This window comes from Saccostrea cucullata, unplaced genomic scaffold (assembly GCF_032062105.1).
Source record: "Saccostrea cucullata isolate Sc308-1 unplaced genomic scaffold, CSIRO_AGI_Scuc_v1 ctg2652, whole genome shotgun sequence".
NCBI lineage: Eukaryota > Metazoa > Mollusca > Bivalvia > Ostreida > Ostreidae > Saccostrea > Saccostrea cuccullata.
In genome coordinates, this window is record NW_026935167.1 from 46,962 (window position 1) to 63,439 (window position 16,478).

The 16,478-nt window shown below is 32.9% G+C and overlaps 1 protein-coding gene across 1 annotated transcript in view; it reads right to left on the bottom strand.

Annotated features, from left to right (window-relative positions):
• The window catches only part of LOC134242075 (uncharacterized), a 33,248-nt gene extending 17,735 nt beyond the window's left edge, over positions 1-15,513 (bottom strand). The window contains exon 1 of the mRNA XM_062724095.1: positions 15,436-15,513. Within this exon, the coding sequence (XP_062580079.1) occupies positions 15,436-15,513 (78 nt within the window). The remainder of the gene's footprint in view (positions 1-15,435) is intronic.
• Between the last annotated feature and the right edge of the window lie 965 nt (positions 15,514-16,478).

The window sequence follows — 16,478 nt, forward strand, 5'->3', positions numbered from 1 at the left end:
CTGTTGTAATTGTACATGTAATCATTTACAAGTAACATAATGATAATAAATTTACAAATTGTAAGAACATATTGATAAAAGATTTGTATATTGTAAGAACTCTGAATCTTTAGTGAGTGTCTTAACTCAAAATATTTTGTATTTATCAAATATATGTATAACTTTACACCTTAATTGTTATTTTGGCAATCACGAAATTAATTATTGTATATTTTACAGGAAGAGTTTTTTTTTAAGTTTCAAGAACTTGTAACCAATCACTTTGTATAAATTATGCAATAAAATGTGTTCAAAACAATCAAAACAAAGAGTGAAAGACATACACGTGAATTTGGCGCGAAATGAATGTGTCACCTAGATGACAAATAGACTAATCCAGTAGTATAGAAACACAGAAAAAAGGTCAAACGGACATGTCCGTATTTGGAAACTCACTTGAAATAAAGAGCTGCATGCAAAAAACTAAAGGAAATAATCATGTCAATATTTTGAGGAAGCGTATTAGTGCCATGCAAAATTTTTTAACAAGTTGAAAATTCCAAATTTAAAGTTGGAAATTCCACATTTAAAGTTGGTAATTCCAACTTTAAAGTTGGTAATTCTAACTTTAAGGTTGGGAATTCCAACTTAAATATTGGTAATTCCAATATTTAATGCTGGTAATTCCAACTTTAAAGTTGGTAATTCCAGCTTTAAAGTTAGAAATTCCAACTTTAAATTGGTAATTTCAACTTTAAAGTTGGATATTTAAACTTTAATCTTGGTTATTTCAACTTTAATCTTGGCTTTTCCAATTTTAATCTTGGCTCAGCCAACTTTTTTCAGATTGATGTATTATATTGTCAGAGATACTTTGTAGCTTAAATCGTGTTACTTTTTATACATTTAATTAAAATGGAAAGATACAATTTTACTATGAAATGATGATTTTAGAAGGAATAATTTTATTGTGCATGGTCGTAGGATCCAGATGGGTGCATGGGGCATACGGAACCCCCCCCCCCCCCTCTTCATAATACAATAAATTGCAGACATTTAATATTGGTAGTTGGTTGTTGCATGGTAGTTCCCCAACCTAAAAATATTATGTTCCATATTCAGAATTGATACGGTTTCGTTTTTTAAAGCATTTCCAGATTAAAGTTGAAAAAGCCAAGATCAAAGTTGAAATTTCCAGGATTAAAGTTGGAATTACCAACTTTAAATTTACCATACTTTATCATATTTGCGTTATGCAGATAGGAGAAAATGACATTTTGCTAAGCAGTCCTAACAATATAGCAAGAAGCATTTCATCATAAGTTTCATATGTTCACCTTGGTGTAGGTGTACAGATTGTTTTAATTGGTCAATTGTTTAGACGTAGACCTTGGGCCTCATCTAATAACGGCCGTGTGATCCACAACTTTTGATAAGTGAATGTAAAAAACTGGACAATATACACTTTTGGCATCACAGAGGCTTTTTAGAAAAGCTTGGACTTTTTGAGCAAGGGTGGTGTACATTTGCGCAGCACACACTCGGAGCATCATGATGTGACAGTGGAGTATCACCTCTACAGCATTGCAGTACCGGCTTAAGACAGGCCAGTATATTAATTTTACTTAAGTCATGTATGGTCCATTAAAATTTGATAGGACTAGCTCATAATTGAAGTATCATGTTTTAGTCATCTAGATACTGCATGTATATATGGCCATAAACATTATAATGCTCTAAAAGTTAACAATTGCTGGTTGCATTGGTCCAATGATTTTCGAAAATATTGTTTTTAATAGAATGCTGAGAAAATAACGTGCAAAATAATTTCATAATGATTGCTGAGTATTTTTACTATTTGCATGATTAGGTATGATGTAAAATTTTTATCTGTAAAGTATGGTAAAACATGATGCAAGTTCATTATATACTTGCGAGACCATATGCTCAGACTTAAACAGAAATTAATGTAAAGGGTAATGTTTTTGATGTACACATGAGTTGTAATTTAAGTTGGTACTGAGTAGTTTCTTACAAATCACAATGATTTGCACAATTAAAAGGTGGTGCAATATTGTATGTTTGAGTGCATGGTTATAAGTATAAGGTGAATGAATAATATAAAAAAAAATCGTTAATTTGTTGAATATATATATACATACATAGATTCCGTAGGTCGAGAGTTCAGCCCCGGGTTGGGGCAGAAATGAGTATCCTTATAAAAGTGAATTTCCCTGTGCTTTCTATATTAATATTTCTTCACTTAGGGCAGTTATATTAGTTTAAGAGTTGTTGTAAATTGTGCTTTATAAAAAAAAAATAATTTCATCACAACATGTATTGGTAACAATCCTCAAAAAACTAATGTCAAAATAACTGTATCTCACTTCTATTCTCAATGACCGTGTAGTGTAGGGCAGCGTTGTGAGAATTCCATCGTCGTCGAAAGCAAGTTTTTTTAACTTGCCTAGATAGCCGAGCGGTCTAACGCGCTGTTCCTGTACTGCTAGGAGACAGATTCCGTAGGTCGAGAGTTCAACCCCGGGTTGGGGCGGAAATGAGTATCCTTATAAAAGTGAATTTCCCTGTGCTTTATATATATATATAAAAAAAACATTTGTTGAATGGATTTGTAAAAAAAATGTGCAGGACTATATGCACTTGCTGTATGTTGTTTCAGTTTAAAAAAAATGTGCACAAACGGTTGCACTTGTTTGTGTATCGCACTATTGTATTAGTAGATACAGGACCATATGCATAAAAAAACAAAAACAAAAACAAAAAAAAAATATAAAACAAAAAAAAAACCTCTCTCCTGGTTTCAATGTTTATAATTTTAAAAATATGTTGAATACATATAGCATGGTGAACTTGTTATTGTTGAATCAAATACATTGGTTGGTTGGATATGTAAACTTTTTTATAAAGTGTGCAGTAGTTATACTTTCATTTTCTTGCATAGATCTACAATGCGACCTAATCTCCAGCCAAAAACTCAACAAAGAGGTAAAAAATGACCATCGAGCAACCTGAAGTGACACCACGGCCTACTACAGCCATAATCAATCATAATATTTCCATGAAAGCAGCTGTACCGTAAAAAGAAAGGGGTGTGAAAAGAAATGACCTCATTGAAATGTTGAACACATGCGTTGAGCAAACGAACACCTTACAATCCGTGGAAGAGCATATGATTAAGTCCTGAATTTGAGCATGCATACGGCATGAGCATATTATATTTTATCTTAAAGTTAATAAATAAATTTAAAAAACAAAATGTGATATATGAAGGATATGGAAATAACGAACAGTATTCAATCTCAACGTCCATTAAACAAATATACAAAATAAGAGCAGAGCAAACACGGACCCCCGAAACATCAGAGGTGGGATCAGGTGCCATGGAGGAGTGAGCATCCCCTGCTGACCGGTCACACCCGCCGTGTGCTCGTTGTCATAATCAGGATATAACGGAAAAAATCCGTGGTCAATTCAGTGTATAAATAATGGACTAACAATTGGTATGAAAAACGTCAGTCAGCATTTCATTCAATGATAAATTGTATTTGCTGACAAGGTCATTGTATCGACCATAGAATTTACGAAATGATGACTTTAAACGAGACTGTTGATATTCTTGTTTCATCAACTTGCTTGTCAATAATTTACCTCGTTTAAGAAATTGTTCATACGTAGAGCATGCTCTTGCGTATCGAATCAACTGAGATATATATACTCCGTATGCAGGTGATGAAGGTATATTGCTGCATAAGTAAGGGAAGTTGACGATAGAAAAGTTAAAGTCATCACGTTTATCATATAGCTTGGTTGTTAGATTACCATTAGTGTCTTTTTCAAGTAAAATATCCAAGTATGAAGCAGAAGTGTCGGACTCTGTGGTATCTTTTATTTCAAGCTCACCAGGATATATCGTGTCGACGTAGGAATGGAAATTATCATTATTAATAGACAATACGTCGTCGATATATCTAAATGTCGAGTTGAAGGCCACAGCAAGTGTTTTCTTCTTTTCACGTAAAAGATTTTGCATAAATTCTGCTTCATATGAATATAAAAATAAGTCTGCTAATAAAGGAGCGCAATTTGTACCCATGGGAATTCCAATAGATTGTTGGAATACCTGGTCTCCAAAAACCACATATATATTGTCAATCAGAAACTCAAGCATCTTCTTGATGTCAACTTCAGTGTACTTATGTGTGCAATCAGAATCTGTTTTAACAAAATAATTTTTCAAATGACCAATGACGAGGTAAGTAAACTTTCGAGTTCCATTTTTGTTGAAGAAGCAGCTGTCAATGATATCAAAAAGCCTGGATTTTAATTTGTCGTGGGGAATTGTTGTGTATAAAGTTGAAAAGTCGTAAGTTTTTATGCTGTTGATTTTTGTAAAGTCTTGTGATTTCAAATTGTCCAAAAGTTCTTTAGAATTTTTAAGTATCCACATCTGATTTACACCACTTCTTGAATATATAGTTGTACAGTACTCTTGAAGTTTTTCCTTCACTACTGTCAATATTTTAGTGAGAAGTAACGAAAGAGGCTTGGTTGAACATTTACTGGAACCTGCAATGTATCTTTGTTTGTAAGGACTCTTATGAAGTTTCGGAATCCAATATATATAAGGTAGTTCAAATTCATTTTGGCTCTGTGGAATATTAAAAGTATTCAATACTGACAGGTGATTCTGAAGAATTTCTTCCTTAGAAAGAGAAGTATATGTATAAGTAGGATTACCACTTGTAGAATTAAATCCAAGTTCTTCTAGAATGCAATTATCTAATTATCTAAAATATAACGTGAGATGCTTCGCGCTGAATTTCTTTACTTGGTGCGAATCGTCCTGGCACGAACCATCTCAATGCAAAACAGAATCAGCGCGAGACATCCCTTTCGTCGTGTGCATATCTCTGGCAATGTGCGACTGCTGACGTCGACGGTCGTGTAAATAGATTTTTTTTCTACTTATGTGCACGACGGTCGTGTAAATAGATTTTCTCTTCCCAATGTGCATGACAGTCGTGTATATATATCAGCAATTTGCATTAGCTATTCGCACGACGGTCGTGTAAATAGACTTTCTTTACTATGCGCACGAAGGTCATTTATATATCATCGGCCATATCTAAGCAAAAACCTGAAAACACCCCCACGCAAAACACATCAGATGACAGACAGATGCCTGTGACCAGCAACGACTTCCACATTGGGAACTCTTTTGGATCAAATTTTCCTTAGGGACCGCTCTACACACAAGGAGTTAAGCCCACTGAGTAAGAAAATTTCTTTAACAAATGGGATTCCTCTCAATTTAACGGTTTCACAAAAAACAAAATATTAGATTTGAAATAATGATTTTGTTGACTTATGATCTTTGTTAAGTGTACGAGATGAACCTTTTTCAGTGTTAACTTCATCAGGCATTATAAATGTACAGCAGATCTTGAGTCCAAAATTTTAAATTCCCGATCAGTATTTCTCAATGGACAGATGCATTTTTGATATTAGCATCTATCTACATTGAGAAATTTCCCCAAGAGGCACCCCATTTGTTTAAAAATTGCCACATGGTCAGAGAGATACAACAGTTACATGGCGATAATGCCTTCAGGGCTTATGTTGAACATTTTCGAATTCGTAAACTACGAGAATCTGTTGTTGCACCTTGGCAAATTCCGGTGCAAGAACTTAAATTGAAAGCTATAACATTGCCCAAATCTGGTTATCAAAACAAGACCGCATTAAATCAGCCCTTTCGTGTCAAATACTGTTACCAGTTTAACAAAGGGGAACGTGGCGCAAGGTCCCCATGTCAATTCAGGCACAGCTGCATGCAATGCAAGGGCAGTCACCCCAAAGTCAAATGTTCCTTCTCCTTTAAATCAAACTCAAATTCAAAATCTACCTACCCCAATCAAGATGAAGAAGGTTATTCATATACTAAAAGTCATCTAGTTGTTTGTTCCGTATTGTACCCATAAAGATTTAAAGTCCCAATTACATTCTCTTTTGTTGGTCAGAAGTGGTCTGCAGCAATGGGGCCCAATTTGCATGCACCTTAGCCTATGTTTCACATTTTTGTTGACGGGGTAGAAGTCGTCTGCAGTCAAGAAGTCCAATACTTAGAACTAGAACTGCCATTGTGCCTGGCTAGTACCGGTAGTCCAAGTTTATTGCATTTTCCCTTTTTAGGTGTCTATTTCAGTAAATATGGCAATCGGTAAAAGCATTTTTATAGTTGACAGCCTTTCACAGTTTTTTGATAACATTTAGTAGTTACTGTTGTATGATTATATATTGTACCTGAGTGTATATATGTAAATATAGAAACTTGTCTGATATTTACAATTTGAAAATTTATTCAACATTGTTTATGGTTTGTCTTTTGCGTCTCCTGCCAAGACGCCTTTGGGTTGGATGTATCCAATTTGCAATTGGATTGTGGCTGTGTTTTATGTTCTTTTACCCACATTTTTTGATAGCAGGCAGCAATGTAGTACATTTATTTTCATGTTTGTTTAGAATTTTTTTATGTTTCATAGGAGGTCAACTGATATATAATATGTATACTATACATGACAATGTTTTTCCAGGTTTTTATTTCTTAATTAGTCTGCTGGTTGATCCCCCTTTTTCTATTATATATCATTTACAATGACATTATGGTGCTGGGGGTTAGATTGTGCAATATTGTGATAAAGATATGCATTTCTTTATATTTAAGTCCCCTTTCCTGACCCCCTTTCTTGTATAGTAAATATGTTTTACTACTTTTACGTCATTTACTTCAATAAATGACATTTTTCACTTCAATGATGTTGTTTGTTTTTGCCTGCCTTAGCCAAAAAAAACAAGCTCAGTTGTCTGGCAGGATAGCTAAGGAACATAAATAAGTTATTGTAAATAATGACCTTTATGTGACATGTTCTTGTATATTTCTATTTATTAAATTATTGTATAACAATATCTCTTTTGTAATAAACTTATGCAATGTTTTATCCGGGTTTACTTATGTAACTTGATTTACCCCTTTCCCCTATTGTTTTCAACCAATCAGCAGAGCGCTTTGCTATCACGTGTCCATTTTTTATCTTTTTACCAAAAGAGAAAGTCACGTCATTTGTACTGCTCAATTTTTCGTATCCACCATCCATCCCCTTCTTCCACCGTGTGTTTTATGTTCTTTTACCCATATTTTTTTGATAGCAGGCAGCAATGTAGCAATTTCTTTTCATGTTTGTTTAGAATTTTTTATGTTTAATAGGGGATCAACTGAAGATATATAATATGCATACTATACATGACACTGTTTTTCCAGGTTTTAATTTCTTAAAGCAATATGAGCTGCATGTTTGACATCGGAAAATTTTATTGAAAATTTGTAATTAACTAATTTAATGACGGAAAGATAAATTATTCATAAACTTCTGTTGCTCATATTTCCAATGGATTTTTTTATTAGCTTTGATTGAAGCAAAATTGAATTATTGTCATCCTGTACAATAATGTTCTTATATAAGACTGTGCATTCGGTTGTACCGAAATATTTCTTCTGAAACATTTTCAAACTTTATTTTGGGCTTATTGATCATAAAAGTTTAAAGAACATACAAATTGATCATAATAGCACATTTTACAAAAAGAAAACAAGAGGCCCAGGGGCCACAGCGCTCACCTGAGCACATCGGGCTTGAATTTACCCCCCCCCCTCCAGGCGTTCATCAGTTAAACAAACTTGAATCTACACTTAACCTGAGGATGATTCCATATAAATATCACTAATCATAGCTTTGAAGTACTTGAAAAGAAGATGATAAAAAGTTTCCCTATATATTCCTAGGTAAAACTTGGGTCGGCCATCCTAGCCCCGGGGGTCATGATTTGAACAAACTTGAATCTACACTACCTGAGAATGATTCCACATGAGTTTCATCTTTCCTTGCCCAGTGGTTCTGGAGAAGAAGATTTTTAAAGATTTTTCTTATATATTCCTATGTAAAACTTGGGTCGGCCATTTTGGCCCCACCCTTGCCTCTGGGGTTATGATTTGAACAAACTTGAATTTACACTACCTGAGGATGATTCCACATGAGTTTCATCTTTCCTGGCCCAGTGGTTCTGGAGAAGAAGATTTTTAAAGATTTTTCTTATATATTCCTATGTAAAACTTGAGTCGGCCATTTTGGCCCCACCCTTTCCCAGGGGGTCATGATTTGAACAAATTTGAATCTACACTACCTGAGGATGATTCCACATGAGTTTCATCTTTCCTGGCCCAGTGGTTCTGGAGAAGAAGATTTTTAAAGATTTTTCCTATAAATTCCTATGTAAAACTTGGGTCGGCCATTTTGGCCCCACCCTTGCCCCTGGGGTTATGATTTGAACAAACTTGAATTTACACTACCTGAGGATGATTCCACATGAGTTTCATCTTTCCTGGCCCAGTGGTTCTGGAGAAGAAGATTTTTAAAGATTTTTCTTATATATTCCTTTGTAAAACTTGGGTCGGCCATTTTGGCCCAACACTTGCCCCGGGGGTCATGATTTGAATAAACTTGAATCTACACTACCTGAGGATGATTCCACATGAGTTTCATCTTTCCTGGCCCAGTGGTTCTGGAGAAGAAGATTTTTAAAGATTTTTCCTATATATTCCTATGTAAAACTTGAGTCGGCCATTTTGGCCCCACCCTTGCCCCAGGGGTCATGATTTGAACAAACTTGAATCTACACTACCTGAGGATGCTTCCACATGAGTTTCATCTTTCCTGGCCCAGCGGTTCTGGAGAAGAAGATTTTTTAAAAATGCCATCAATTTTTAACAAATTCATGATTATCTCCCCTTGGAAAAGGGCGTGGCCCTTCATTTGAACAAACTTGAATCCCCTTCACCCAAGGATACTTTGTGCCAAGTTTGGTTGAAATTGGCCCAGCGGTTCTTGAGAAGAAGATGAAAATGTGAAAAGTTAACGACGACAACAACGACAACAACGACGACAGACGACGGACAAATTTTGATCAGAAAAGCTCACTTGAGCCTTCGGCTCAGGTGAGCTAAAAAAAATAATAATAAAATTCTCAAAGATACAGCTCATATTGCTTTAATTAGTCTGCTGGTTGATCCCCCTTTTTTCTATAATATATCATTTACAATGACATTATGGTGCTGGGGGTTAAATTGTGCAATATTGTGATAAAGATTTGCAATATTTTATATTTAAGTCCTTTTTCCTGACCCCTTTTCTTGTATTATAAATATGTTTTCCTACTTTTACGTCATTTACTTCAATAAATGACATTTTTTCACTTCAATTATCTTACATATGTTGGGGAAGAAACATAGCATTGATACATGTACGTGGTGTACATGTAACTCTCTAGCATATTTTGGTCTTTTGTAACAGTAACGACTGAGGTGGGCGAGGAGTCAGGTACTACTTTAAATTAACGTTGAAGTAACATATACAAATTCCGATCCTTTATTCAAAATAAAGTTTATACTCAGACAGTTCATCCCCCTTTTTTATTTTAAAAATGAAAATGCAGTGGAAAAAATATTACCAATTTCGTTCAGTTTTCTGTTACATAAATGGTGTTGCTTTTTAAATTTTCTTTAAAAATATTGAATTTCAGCTTCAGAGATTGTCATGCATATAATGAATCTTTTGGAATGTCGTCACAAAACAACAATTGCATTGCTTCAACCTTCCATTGCCTTATGTCAACTCTTTATAACATTAACCCACACTACTTTTGCATTGTGTCAACCTTCCATTACACTATGTCAACTCTTTATGACATTAACCCACCCTACTATTGCATTGTCTAAACCTTCCATTACATTCTGTCATCTCTTTGTGCCATTTATTAACACTGCTATTTGCATTATCTCAACTTTCCTTTACATTAGGTCAACTCTTTATGACATTTACACACAATACTATTACATTGCAACAACTTTCTTTTACATTATGTTAACTTTTTAATTACATTTAGTAACACTTCAATTATATTGCGTCAATATTTCATTGCATTATATCAGCTCTTTTTTGACATTATGTCAAAAAATTTTTACGTGGCGTTAAAATACATTTATATAATTTCAACTCAATATTACATTATGTGCAATCTCTACTATTTGGTCTAAGTAGTTTATTACATGATGTGAATTTATCTTAATTTGATATCACGTCGCTATAATACGATGTCAGATTTCGATTACATGGTGTCAATAAAATTGTCACATATGGTCAATTCTTTTACTACATTATGTCATCAATATGCTACATGACGACGTGAATCAATTTCATGATGTGAATTTGCCCTTACTTTTTGAGAAATCGTTATTACGTTATGTCATTGTGTCTTTACATTTTGTCAAAAATGCTCTGCCTCTTGTCAGCATACATGTATCCTAGGCTATTTCATATTGATCAGATGTGGAAAGCTCATGTTATATATACTGTGCGCACTCTTCTACATTATGTCGATTCACTATTACGTTATGCGAACACGGGTATCCTCGGCATTTAAATGAGCATAACGTATTTTCCGCGTTCCGCAGGCACTACAAATGGCGGGAAAGAAAACAGTCGTAGAAGAAATTCTCGGCAATTTGGGAATGGAATATTTAAATGAAAACGTAAAGCAACAAATGATTGACAATCTTGAAATGTGCAGCGCAAGGCCTTCACATTGCGACTGTGAATTAAAATCAGGTCGAATTTCAATATTCTTTACTTTAATCTGATTATTAAATAAATCAAATATTATGTGTCGCGCAGCATTTATTTTTCATTTTTAATTGTTTTTTTAATAGAAGATTTAAACTTTTTATCGTATTAAGAACATTGTCATATGTTTTGTTTTTGTTTTTTTTTTTTTTTTATCAGTCTCTACCTCTCCTTTTTATTTTAAAAAGTGATAACACACCGTATAACAAACGTGCAATGGTGGGTTGGGGGTTAGGGGCAGGAATCCCGTCCTTCCATCATTAGTGACCAAAATATACATAAGATTAATAAATTTATTGGTTTTACTTTGTAAGACATTGCATAAGATTAGCTGAATTAAGTTGAAACTATTTTTTTTATAAAACTATAAAGACTAAGAGCTTCTTCCCCCCTTCCCACTTGGTCTCCAACCGTACACCGCCCCCTTCCTTGTTCAGCATTCCCATATCCGCCATTGATATGTGCCCATGCATGCTTGCTAAGGCATATTCAACTGATTTAGACTGATATATAGATTTTTGTAATAGAATTCTGGCACTGGAATGGTGAAAAAATTACTAATTCCAGTGACGTAGCATCTTCTTTGAAAGGGGAGGTCAGCCAGAAAAAGCGGGGATGGGGCTGTGCTTTCCATGAACATAACATTTTCTAAAGTTTAGGTATATGGGAAAAAGGGGGGGGTGCTGATATTATATTTGCCTGAAATTCGTCCTAAGCAATGAGGAGCCCCCCTTCTCTTACCAGTCATTAAAGCACGGTCGTCAACATTCATTATATACCAGATATACAGCTTTGAGATAATGTAAATGTATTTTTACATCAGGTACTGAACTTTTGGAATCAGCATGATAAAGAGTTAACACAATATAAAGATATTTTAAGATCACATAAGAAAGAGTTGACATAACGTAAGTATATATCCACATCACGGAATGGAGTTTGGACATAATGTGATAAAGTATTGATATAATATAAAGATATGTTCACATAATGTCATACACTTTTTACACCACGTAATAAATCACTGACATGAAGGTAAGATGTGTTCACCTAAAATCATGATGTTCCCGACGTAAAATAAAGATAAATCCGTATGACGTAATAATGCTTTGATATAATAGAAATATGCACTCTCAAAAAGGGATGGAATTTTGACTTCATGTTATGATAAGTTTAATTATAAAATACAATTTGCTTGACGTAATGCAATTTTGACCTCGCATATTAAAGAAATGAAATGATGTTAAGAAACATTCATTTCACGTAATAAAGTTTTAACACAATGTAAACACATAATCACTTCACATAATGGATATTTTATTCCAAGTTATGAAGTGCATGCTGACATAATGAAAGAATGTATTTACTTCATGTAATGCAGCATTGACATGATGTCAAGATATTTTCACATCATATCATAAAAAATGAAAAAAGTAAAGAGATGTTCACATCACGTAATGATAAATTGACATAATAAATGCATAGTTGTATGCTATAAGGCAGTGATGGCGTTCCATAAATCTTGAATCGCGGTATATGTTAACAGAGCTGTGCGTAATTATAAAGGATCGCCTGTGTGTAAAACAATCCGAATGTATTTAAAATTTTTAAATAACATTTCAGAAACAGGTTTTACATGCATTACTTTGCAATGGACAGCCTAATGTGAACAAAACCAGCGAACCGTTTATTTTGTTTACCTTTAAATTCATCTAACTCTTTACAATCTAGCCATAAAGTTTAAACTGAAAAATTTTAAATCAATCAAAAATGCACTATAAACGTTGTAAATTGTTTTGCTTTTCATCCTAATACATTGTTTTTTAAAAAGTTTTTGTTGAACTGTTTACTTTGTACTTCTAGCGTCAATATCCGCTTTACAAATGAGAATCGTAATATTGGAAAGAAACAGAAATCATAGAATTAATATGTAAAAAAAAAGTCAAGCAGTAACAAAAACACTGTAAGCAATTATATATAAAAAATCTTCCTGCGATCGTATTGATAGCGTGAAAAAGAAATATAACGAAATGAAAATTGTATTTTAAATAGGTTTAATAAATGTTACCAGTTTTCTCAAATTTATAAAACGTAAATGAGAAAAAAAAGTTAGATACAGATGTACAGTTGAGATATGTTTATAACAAAATTACTGCACTTACTTAATTCTCACAGTCTTTTTATCAGGTTGATAAGTTATTATTAGTGTGGCTATCCGTTGGTCTTTGCAGATTTTCCGAAAACTGTTTTGTATTATCCAATCTAAGCTATATGAAGAAGTAAATTATATTTTTTTAAGAATAGATATGAGTCACCCCATACATGTATCCTAGATATCGACTTTTCATTCGGCTCACCTCGGCTGACTACTGTACTCTTGACTACATCAAATGTAATCGGCCGAGGTGTGCCGAGCGATCGACTTTTATTTTAAAACGTAAATTTTAAATGTGTTTGGAAGACTTTTATTTAAAAAATGCACTTGGTATGGAATTTGTGTATAGTTAATGATTTTATGATGAGCAATAACAAACACTGCACATATCTGTGCATGCAAGACCATATAGATGTTTGGTTTCAAGATAGTGTATTTTGTGTCTCGATATCCTCATCAGAATAAAAAAAATCGTTGTAGTTTGCACGTATTTAAAATGTCATATTTCATTACTGTTTAAAAAAAAAAATAAAGGTATGACACTTGTCATTTTGGATTTTTGGGGGTGTCTCGATTCAGACTTGATTTTAATCAATATCTACACCTGACCTCTCTAAGGACTAGATATTCCTTTTAACCTCGGAGAGGTTCTGCAAGAGACAGAGAGAGAGAGAAAAAAATAATAATAATAAAAAAACGTTCATAAAACAGGGTTCAGAGGAACTTAGATACTTAGTGATGAATTTGTTAGCAACTTTTGATGAGATTTTTATTCATTTTACTTGCTGCAATAATGTAGCCCTCTCCAACTTTTTTTATCTGATATTTTCTGGAGAGGGCTAAAATATATAATTCCACAGCATCTTTGTAATGATGCAAAAATATTTTTCTTAAATACTGGCGACTGCAGGCAGAATAAATTGTTTTTACATTCCACTTACTTCTAATCAAACGAAATTTTTATTCACTGTCGATATCATACTCGTTAATCGCGAAAATCATGTAAAATAAATCTGTGTGTTTCAAAATCGATCAATACAGCCGCCATGACAGTTCACGCGTGACGTCATGAGAACTCAACAAAACAAATAATATATATAAAAAACCAATTAAATAAATAAATAATTGTGATGAATAGTAACACAAAACATCGATAAATAAAATCATTCCATTTGTCACTTTTTTTAAATAGCGATATTTAAGCTTAAAATAAGGTAATTCTAAAGAAATCCGCTACCTATAGATCATTTATCTCATTGGCTCTTCCAAAATAAAATCTGTCAAGGTCAGTAAACATGGCGCGGATATATAAGTTATGATGGTGACATACACGAAAAATACGGATATTTGAATTGTTCTGTATATTTTTGGATCGCTTTATCATCCAAAGTCAGTTAAAGTGCCCCAAAAAGTATCAAAAAACGGCTGAGGATTTTCAACTTGGGATACAAAGGAAATGTTTTAATTCTGATAGAACAATATTCGAATGATCAGAAAACACATATGATAGCTCTTGAAAGGGGGTATTATATTCTGCACACATATGGAACATATCCAATGTAATTTTTGCAGTGAATTACGTTATTTCTTATGATGTTATTAAAAATGAAAAATAATTATTACGAAAGCATTCAAAATGGTGTTTCAAGTAGTCGTATTTGATAGAGATAAAATAATTATCCAATTAAAAACCATAGTGCAATTAAAAATTTTCAATATGTTAAAAATTATTCCATATTTACATTTAATTAATCTAAGAAAAAAAAGAATATGGATTTTGAGAATATGGCATCTTATTTTTTCTTTGATTAGACTCGCATACACAAATTAACAAAAGAGTTTGTTTGTACTTGCATGAGTATACCTTTTACAAAATGACTCTCAAGTTTTTGCACTTTGAAAGTCAATGTAAACGTTTATTTTGAGACAGAAACAAACTGTCTTCTTTGTAACGTAATTCACATTCATCACTAAAATCAAAACTAATGATTGTTATTTGTTAAACAACTGCTTTGTTACAAATTAGAATACAGAAAATGAATATTAATATTGCAATATCTTTGCAATAGGCATCATAATTATATATATCTAGATTGTTATCATTGTAAAACATCAAATAAAGTCATATTTCACACACCTTGATACATGTCAGATGAAATAAAAAGCTGTGTATTCCGAAAGTGCAAAATAACTACTTATTACAGATAATCTAAACATTATATCTACACGATTTATGGCATCTCACTCAAGTCTGGTGGGATTAAGCATTTAATTATATTTCAAAATCAATATGTAAATAAAACAAACAATGTAACGTAATTCACATACCAGACTGTAAGTATCAATATTGAATTAAAAATTAAAAGTAAGGAGAATTTTCTTAATTAAGTGTGTTCTATGTAGTTCTTTGAACAAATTATGGACTTTCTTTAGACCCTTTTACTATTGAAAAGATCTGTTTATTTCTGTATTGAGATGTGGTTGATTTTTAGGCAAATTATGAAATGGGTAGATAATACTTTTTCTTACACGTTAGACCTCTTTTACCAGGTAGTTATCTCCTTCTTTGGCCTTTTTCCACCACCGAAATTTCTTTTGAGGCTCAGCATTACTTATTCTAGTCATTATCTAAGATTAAAACTGTATTTATGTAATATGTGAATTACGTTACACTGTTGTGGATTACGTTACACTATTATACAGACCTTGTCTGAATTAAACGCCGAGCGAATCAATGTTTTATATTTATAATATCTTAGTAGAACATGTATCCTTCATTTTCAAAAGTGAAATTCCAATAGCAGCTATAACGATGGAATAGTTTTATTCGTTTAAAAGTCAAATTTTCAGTTTTAAAATAATTTTTAACACCATTGCATTAGTCAAAACCGTTCCCACCTGTAAACTTCCTTTCTACTAGTTCCCATATGATAAGCGATGACATTGAATTAAGATTCATGGTAATTTTGAACCTAGTTAGGATTTTTTTACAACAAAAAGAAAATTGATCATAACGTAATTCACTGTAACGTAGTTCACGGACTTAACCTTTAATTCAAATATGAAACTGATTACGACAGTTTACGGCAATATCTATGTGGTAATTTATAATGGGCATAAGTGTGTATCTCAGCCAGGATATTTGAAGTTCTTAGCATTTAGGAACTGTGCGCAAGATCGCGTAACGTAATTCACAATTAAATGCACAAATTGAAAGTTTTGAAAATTCGTGAATTTTTTGACACAAATGTTATCATTTGCCTGTAAATCATTATTCTTTTTTTTTATTTTGATAACTTGATGATCAATTTTATCCATGTAACATAACTTTTTCTGTCAATTACAATTCCGTTAAAGCTGTTAGAAAATCGTAACGTAATCCACTTGCATTGAATGGGACATTCATATTTCGCAGAGCAAAAAATTGTTTCGGCTATCGCAGAGAAATTTTAAGTAAAAATGTGTTGTTTATCCCTTTATTGTTAAGAATTACAATATTTAGCCTTCTTTATTGGTATAAGTAAATTATTTTTTCAAACCTGAATACAACCACCCTTGTTTGTGACATCCTGTTTTGATCAAATTAGGGT